Here is an 8,375-nt window from a genome sequence, read left to right as displayed (position 1 = left end):
TTTCTATATGTACAGTTAATGAGTAATAACATGTAATAGTACAGTAATAGAACTGTGACGATCGTAATTAGAAGTGGGGAAGTGCTACTTTCCCCACTAACGCAACAATCCTGGTTAAAATGTAAGTATATACTTAGGGGTTTTAATACAGTTGTGAGGAAATTTCGGCTTTCCACTTACCTATCTCGTCTTCAAGTTGATAATGAGACCGTGTAAAGTCCCTCTCCACTTTTCGGCGGCGCGAAAGGTCGGCGCGAAAGGTCTGAGCGAAGTCTGAAAAGAGAGGGTAAGTTTTAGTCGTACCGTCAAAACTTTAGTACATACAGAAAAAAAACACTGAGACCGGAACACATCGCTCTAAATTCGTGTGAAATATGATTACACAATTGAGTGAACATGTGCATGTTTATATTTACGTGGACTCAACGCTTTTAGAGCCCCCCCCCTTAAAAGGTGAAAAATGGTAGCGTCCACTTTAAGTAGAGACAGAAAAAGACGTCCCCGTAAAATCACGCGATACGTGACGATACGATTGAGTGGCGATATTTCAGTATATTTAAAATATGATCATGATAGTAATAAAATAGCCTTACAGTAATGGTAATAACTATAATCGCCACGGTTTATGAGGTTTCCGATTTGTTTTCAAAGTATTTCAATGCAACGTGATCAGTACAATCGCGAAGATAAAATAATGGACACTATATCAACTTATAGAATGTACATACAAGACAACATACATACAAGACAACATAACAATAAACTATGATCACAAGACAATATATTAATAAACTTTCAATAATTGTCTCATTTCCCCAAAAACAACCCACTTCCCCCCTGATGCATGCATTGGCTGATGAATAATGATAACATCACATTAAAATATTTAGTGAGTAGTGTGAAAGTAATGAATGAACATGCAGAGTTAAAATCAAAAATAAGTATTTAATTACAGTTTCATATCAACACAGAAAAGACCTATTTTCTATTAAAGAAAGAATTAAATAAATGTCAATTATGAATAATGTCATTCAAAACAGGTTATTTTATACGACAAATCACAACATAAGTTGTCAACATACACTTTACACTTTTCCTTCTAAACAAGAAGGAAAAAAAACAGTTGCATGGTGCTTTTTGGAACCAAAATACAGCATGATATTAGTTGTTTTGGGCAGAATGGAATATATAATGCGTGAAATCTTATAAATAATAAAAAAAATAGATAAAATGTTTAACTGACTCAATAAATACTGAACATACAAAATGACAAACAAGAACGTATACATTGGACTGGACTTGTATGTGATGAAATGAACATGCACATATTGGAAACACAAAACTTAATAAACAAAATTTAAGGCAAAGAAATATAGAAAGGCCAATAAATCAATAAATCAATCAATCAATAAATCAATCAATCAATCAATCAATCAATCAATCAATCAATCAATCAATAAATAAATAAATAAATGAATGAATGAGAACAGAAAACAGACTATACTATGAGGCCTCGCAGAGGGACAGCTTCCGACAGTTAAAGGCTAAGGTGTTCTCTGTCTGCATGACTGGATGCATGTAGAACCACAGGCAAGACCCAGGAACATACTAGAGGAACATGAAAGAGGTGTTGAGGAGAAGGGGTAAAATTAAAGAGTGCTTCCTGACAATTTTCCTTGTTGGCTACTCACAGATGAAGCAGGAGAAGTCATGTGTGTTTGGGAGTTTGTGTTCCATGATGCAGGCCTCCCTTGTACAAGTCTTCTTGAAATGCGTGGCTCTCGCTGTGCTACAACATAATATGTTAATCAATTCATGTTGAGGAGAAGCGGTAAAATTAAAAAGTGGTTCCTGACAAATTTCCTCTTTGCCTACTCACAGAAGAATCAGGAGAAGTCATGTGTGTTTGGGAGTTTGTGTTCCATGATGCAGGCCTCCCTTGTACAAGTCTTCTTGAAATGCGTGGCTCTCGCTGTGCTGCAACATAATATGTTAATCAATTCATGTTGAGGAGAAGCGGTAAAATTAAAGAGCGCTTCCTGACAAATTACCGTCTTGGCTACTCACAGAAGAAGCAGGAGAAGTCATGTGTGTTTGGGAGTTTGTGTTCCATGATGCAGGCCTCCCTTATACAGGTGTTCTTGAAACTGTTGCCCTCTGTGACGACAAGAAAGCCTGTAAAGTAGTTCTGTTTGGTCTGTTAGGTGGGTTCTCATCAAAAAAACATTGAGTTTCTACACTTACATTACAATAAAGTAATATGTCATGGCTACCTCTGGCCTCGATTCTGGGATGAGCTTCTTCTTATCGTGGCTACAAGGCAGTTAGTTACAGGCTTGGCTAGATGTGGTTGAGCCACAGCTGAACACATTTCTGTCCCTTCTCGTTAAACTCTGCTAAATTCGATGCTGTGCAGGGATGTTCCAGCAGGGGCAGGAGGTGTTGCATGGTCTGTGGTTCAGTGCCACAGTCACACTCGCTGTTCCGATCCTCCAGATGTCCCCATTTGGCGAGAGTGACTTTTGCACGTCCAACACCAGATCTTAGTCTATTTAGGCATTTCCACGTTGCATACATAGTTGGTGTCTGCTCCTGGGGTCATTGCCTCGCTTGCTTTAAGCTCCATTGTAGTTTCTGGTGGAAGATTGTCAAGTCTTTCTTCCCGCCGAGTGACTCTTTCACTGCCTGTGTTCGGCGTTCTGAGGGGTGGGACACTTTTCAGAAAACTTTTCCTGGACTTAAGGCGGCATTTGGCTGGTACATGGCCGAAGAGAGGATGTCTTTGGTCAGTGGACTGTGGATGAGCTGCTTTCGCCACATAAAATGAACTGTTAAAATACAGAAGAGTGAAATAGCAGCATTTAGTGTCTTTTGAAAGAAAGATAAAACATGTCTAATGATGAGAAACTTACCTCGTCTGTTTTCTGTTGTCGCCTCACGATTATGACGTAGAAAAAATATAATACATAAAAAAATGAAGTAATTAATGTGAAAAACAATTAAAAAAAAAAAGTTTAAAAGGCCTTTCTATAACTAAAATCAGAAATAAAAACATGTAAAACGTTAAAAAGTCTCCCCTTAACTCGTCTAAGATAGTTTAAAAAATGTAAAAGTTTCAAAAGTTAAAAATTTGGAAAGTGAAACATTTTAAGTTAAAAGTTTAAAAAGTTAAAAATGTTACAAGAGTTAAAAATTTAGAAAGTGAGCATTTTAAGTTAAAAGTTTAAAAAGTTAAAAATGTTACAAGAGTTAAAAATTTAGAAAGTGAGCATTTTAAGTTAAAAGTTTAAAAAGTTAAAAATGTTACAAGTTAAAAAGTTAAATCAACTTGAGTTAAGGGAAGACTTTTTGAAAGCTAATTAAAAAGTCTAAAAAGTTTAAAATTTTAAAAAGTTACATCAAGTTAAGGGAAGGCTTGTAGAAAATTTCAAAAGCCTTGGCCTTCCCTTAACTGAACTTGAGTCCACAACAACCCCCATTCCATCTCAACATACAGGCCCATCTCAACTTACCACCACAGACATGAGTTCAGCTACATCAACTGTCCTTGTCTTTACATGTATGACCACCTTTACTCATGATACTTTTTAATGACAGTTTCATGTAAGGCTTTACTCACGGTTTGTTTCCATTTATCACTCTTCTATGATTTGCCTGGGACCATTTAAAAATGATAAAAGTGAATCCAAGTTAAAAAGGCCACTCCTCTCCGTCTCCCCTTCACTCACTCTGAAGCATGTTTCTCGCGTCAAGCAAACCTTTGCCATCGATAAGTATTTTCCAATTCGATGTTTTCTCCATTTGTAATGCCAGCCAGGCAACAGGTTTATTGCTAGCATCATGCACAAACCTCAGTGTCCAAAATAGGGGTGGACTTCATTGCCACCAATTTATATTATCAGTATAAAGCTGCTTTTCCAGCTATCGCTATCCACATGGGTTGGTAGTTATTTTCTATGTGGAAATTGTGAGGCTAATGTCAACATTACGTTTACCATTCTGAGCCCCAGATCCCATTTCATCTCTAGTCAACAAATCACCCACCACATCCCACCACTAATATTATACACTTACGCCATTCGACGTCTGTCCTCGTTGTTTTTCCAACTACTGAAAAACATGATATAGATTTGACTTACCTTTCACTGGTCAAAACACAGAAAACAGGATTGTGATAGCTGTTGTATGTTCGCACGGAACCTGAATAAAGAGCACAGAGGTCGAGAGAAAGAAAAAGAGGTCAAGTAATGAGCACTTCCACTCTGGATCCCATCTCTCCTCAAGTCAACAAATCACCCACCGCATCCCACCACTATTATTATACACTTACGACACCGTTGACGTTTCGATTTCCATCCTTGTTGTTTTAGAAAATGCTGATTTAGCTGTGACTTACCTTTCACTGGTCAAAACACAGAAAACAGGATTGTGATAGCTGTAGTACGTTTGCAGGACACCTGAATGAAGGGCACACTGAGGTCGAGAGACAAAAATGAGGTCAAGCAATGTGTTTTTGTCAGTGGTAGCAGTGGCTATGAGTTGCGTGTAGCCTTTCGAGCGGAACAAATCAAGAATGGGCTTGAATGAGGCAGATAGCATATCTTCATTAAAATCTCCACATACCAAGATCTGATGATGCTCCATTACTTCAAGGTACCGCAAGAGATTTCCCAAGCTTGGCAGAAAAGTGCGCAGACTGTTGCCTGGAGGCCTGTAAACGGCAGCAATCAACACATTGAGGGGATCTTCAAGTTTCACCACAACAAATTCAATGTCGGTCACACCCTGAACGTATTTCTTTTCGTGGGCCGCGATGTGACTTTTGACACAAATACCTACGCCGCCACCACGTTTTGTCGCCAAGTCAGGACAGTTTGTGTAAGAATCACTTCGGTTCCTGCAAAACATCGTGTAGCCTTCCAAGCAAGCACGTCCATCGGCCACTGATCCTTGGAGGTGTGTCTCTGTGAAGCACAAAACATCAGCGAAAAGCAGTTCGTGATGAGACACGATATCTTGCACGTGACAAGACAGCCCTTCGGTGTTATGATGGACGACAACCAGGTGATTTGCCCGATCTACCGACGGCATCACGTGAAGGAGGGGCATGACGCTCTCCAAAGAATCCTCTGCCATCTCAGCAAGAGCAGCAGTGATTTGTGGATTTGCATGAAGCCTTCTCTCATCCATATGCAGAATATGCAGACCACTGAGCGAAGTCACTCTACTCAGAGCTACGTACCCCATGCCGTGTTCGAAAACACCTTTCAGCGAAACTGCAGCCTGTGACGTTGTCATGCCTTGTACCTTGTGGATCGTGCAGGCAAAAGCAAGCTTGATGGGAAACTGTCGGCGCGTCACTCCAGCCTTGTTCAGCTTCTCCTCCAGTCTGTCAATGTACACGGGGTTAGCAGCACGCGCTGTGTTACTCACATGATCGAGTTCCAACCCAAGTTTCTGGACACGGGCTTCATTTGGATAGTTCACCAATTTGACAACTTTTGCAAACATCCCGTTGCACAGACCTGATTGAACATCAACGTTCCGTGTGATCATAACACGAGCACCCAGGGCAACTTTGATGGAGTCCGGGAGCTCATTCTTAGCGCCTTGCACAGGGGAAGCTTGCCTTGCCATTCTGCCAGTTCCTTTGTCTTTCTTGTAGTCATCCGCGTCAATCTGCACAATGTCCTTATGAAGCAGTTCCAGCATCGCAGAGTTATGGCCATCCACCTGTTTATTGGTGGCAAAAACATGCAGAATATGCTTTGGACACATTTCTGGGGAAGTGTACCTCGTGGCAAGGAGAGCTCTGTCCATTTCCGACAGTTCATCTGACTTTTCTTTGACGCGGAGTCGGTTCAGCAGTTCGGCAAAGGCGACATCGTCTTTCTGCCTCATGATGGCGGTGAGCGTGATCTTTTTGAAGTCGTCACGCCAGTGGTCCAGCCGCGTAGGATCGTACACGCACAGAGGTTTGGACTGTCTCACGGGAGGGAGCTGAAAGAAATCTCCAACAGCAAGAACAGACATGCCACCGAAAGGTAAATTAATTCCTTTGATTTGTTTCAACCTGGCATTCACGTAGGCGAAGAGGTCTTTCGACACCATGGAAATCTCATCGATGATGAGTATTTCGGCGATGGACAGCTCGGCTCGGACTTCGTCCAGTTTATTGCCCAGCCCGTGGTACGGGGGTTTGAGACTTCTCGGCAGTTTGAGTAGACAATGCAACGTTGCCCCGGAAATGTTGAACGCCGCCGTGCCAGTGAAAGCTGCGAGAACAACCGTTTGCTTGGAAATGTCGGCCTCCTCAGCCAGTCGTGGTAGTCTCTGCAGTATTTTGGTAGCGTCAGCGTGGATACACTTGATGAGATGAGATTTGCCGGTCCCGGCGCCACCGTTGATGTGGTAGAAGAACTGCTCAATGGGCTTTGAGCTACACACACGTTTTATGCACCAATCTCTGACCTTGTAGAAGACGGACGCTTGCTTTTGGTTCAGGTTACGATACATGTCGCGTAACACCGCGGGATCGATGGCAGCAGGCTCTGTCACGATGGACATTTGCGTTGTTTTGGACCTGACGTTATAGTCCGGGACATTTTCCTCCACGTTGTCGTTCGGTTCATCTCTCGCGTTCATTTCCTCAACGCATTCGAGTCTTTGCAACTCACTCTCGGGAGCCAGGTGGCACCATTCGTTTATGACGAGCCCACTCTCCTCCACCTCTTGGATGGCGTTGTCAATGTCTCGACTGTATTTCTCATACCTTTCTCGGTTCCTTCTGACAATTTGGCACACGCGCTCCACAGAGTCGTTATACGGTAACTGTACACAGGCGTTATCATGAAACAACTGATAGGAAGGACAGCGTTCAGATTTTAATTGGCAATCAGCACGATGAGGCAGGTACAGCTTGAGCAAGCAGCAGTAATATTCCTCCGGATTCTTTTGTTCAGAGTATTTGCAGTATTTGATGACGGCATGTTTTTCTGTTCTTTTCTGGACAAAGCCCATGTCGTTCAGCAGAGGCAAAACATTCTTACCTTTGGCTTGTTTGCCATAAACAATTCTGCACATTGATGCAAAATCAGCCAAGCACATGACTTCGAATTCCTCTGTTTGAGGTCTGGATTTGTATTTTTCCGGCAGGCCAGTCATCCACACTTCATGAGATTCCTGCGTTTTGCCCTCAAGGAGCGAGAGAGGATAACTCATTTTCAGCGCATTGTCACTCGTTTGTACAAATACCACCATGCGGGAGGACTGTTTCATATGCAAGCCGCACGCACGTGCGACGCATTCCTGAGCACTCACTTCTCTTTTCTTGGAGTACGCTTGCATAATTTGCTTCATTTCATCGCTCTCGTTGACATTTGCGCAGCGGGAGTTTTCAATGACCGATTTCAGGTATTGGCTCAGACCGTGTTCAGCTTTGCTGATGTAGCTGCAGATGTATGCGATGCAAGAGTAGGCATTCAGGATGTATTGGATGTCCAGGTTTCCATCCCAGGCAAGAAGCAAATGACGGTTGTAGTTGTTGACCCAGCAGTCTTTGGGTTCTCGCTTAAGCACGACAGAACTGGACGAGGCCGTCATGCGCAAACAGTTCATGTACTCATCACCGGTGAGCTTACATTTAGCCAGTAGCTGAGGCAAAGTCAGGGATGACGTTTCAGGCTCATTCAGCAGATTTAGCACGGGAACAAGCTTGGCATTTGACGCCAACCGATCGTCATTGCGTTGATCTCGATTGTCGTCGTCGACGGGCGCAGGTCTGACGATCATTGTTTCATGGCACGGTTGTTTGGGGAATCCAAAGCGGCAATTTGCACCTTGGTGTTTGACGCACGATTTGGAGTGACTTTTGCTGTGCATCTGAACCTCTGTGACCTTTTTGTACAATTCCGGTTCCTTCTGCGGGTCCGGCAGCTCAGCCGAGATGTAGCGAGACACAAAATGACAGATGGCTTCATCCGTGGCTTCCTCAAATACAGGGGCACCTCGAACCCAAATGAGGCAATGAATGTGAGGACTTCCTCTGTGTTGAAACTCCAGTCGGTAAAAGTAGTCGACGACCTCACCAATCGGTTGCGCCGGAGAGAGGATCAAATCTCTGAACAGAGCTTCCACACGCTTGTCGAACATGCGCATCGTCGTCACAGGATTGCTGCGTAGGATCTCACACTTGGTAGCCCAGTCAAGTTGGGCGAAATTCACGACTTCACCCTGTTGCGCTTTGATGGCGGTGATGACCTCTTCCCAACGCATTTCGGCAGCAGAAAATGTGCAAAAGAACGTGGGTGTGCCCAGCTGTCGGATCATAGCAAAAAGATCTTTGGTGGTTCTCTCCCAATAGGCCGGCGTACCTC

The 8,375-nt window shown here is 43.0% G+C and overlaps 1 protein-coding gene and 1 long non-coding RNA gene across 2 annotated transcripts; both read right to left on the bottom strand.

Annotated features, from left to right (window-relative positions):
* Window positions 1-1,471: 1,471 nt before the first annotated feature.
* On the bottom strand, window positions 1,472-1,977 carry LOC133147112 (uncharacterized). Its single transcript, XR_009711512.1, has 3 exons — window positions 1,880-1,977; window positions 1,692-1,789; window positions 1,472-1,608 (listed from the first exon to the last, which is right to left on the bottom strand). It is a non-coding gene; the product is annotated as an uncharacterized LOC133147112 (long non-coding RNA).
* A 76-nt stretch (window positions 1,978-2,053) lies between these two features.
* Window positions 2,054-6,681, bottom strand: LOC133147111 (ATP-dependent DNA helicase PIF1-like). Its single transcript, XM_061271197.1, has 3 exons — window positions 2,913-6,681; window positions 2,245-2,828; window positions 2,054-2,157 (listed from the first exon to the last, which is right to left on the bottom strand). The coding sequence occupies exon 1, from the start codon at window positions 6,643-6,645 to the stop codon at window positions 4,393-4,395; it is 2,253 nt and encodes a 750-aa protein (XP_061127181.1). The 5' UTR covers window positions 6,646-6,681; the 3' UTR covers window positions 2,054-2,157; window positions 2,245-2,828; window positions 2,913-4,392.
* Window positions 6,682-8,375: the final 1,694 nt, after the last annotated feature.

This window comes from Syngnathus typhle, unplaced genomic scaffold, assembly GCF_033458585.1.
Source record: "Syngnathus typhle isolate RoL2023-S1 ecotype Sweden unplaced genomic scaffold, RoL_Styp_1.0 HiC_scaffold_30, whole genome shotgun sequence".
Classification (NCBI taxonomy): domain Eukaryota; kingdom Metazoa; phylum Chordata; class Actinopteri; order Syngnathiformes; family Syngnathidae; genus Syngnathus; species Syngnathus typhle.
Note: the sequence above shows the minus strand (reverse complement) of the source record. Positions and strands in the feature narration are given on the sequence as shown.

Bases quoted from the DNA above. Each gene is read 5' to 3' on its own strand.
- LOC133147111 (XM_061271197.1), bottom strand. From the start codon at position 6,645: ATGAACGCGAGAGATGAACCGAACGACAACGTGGAGGAAAATGTCCCG.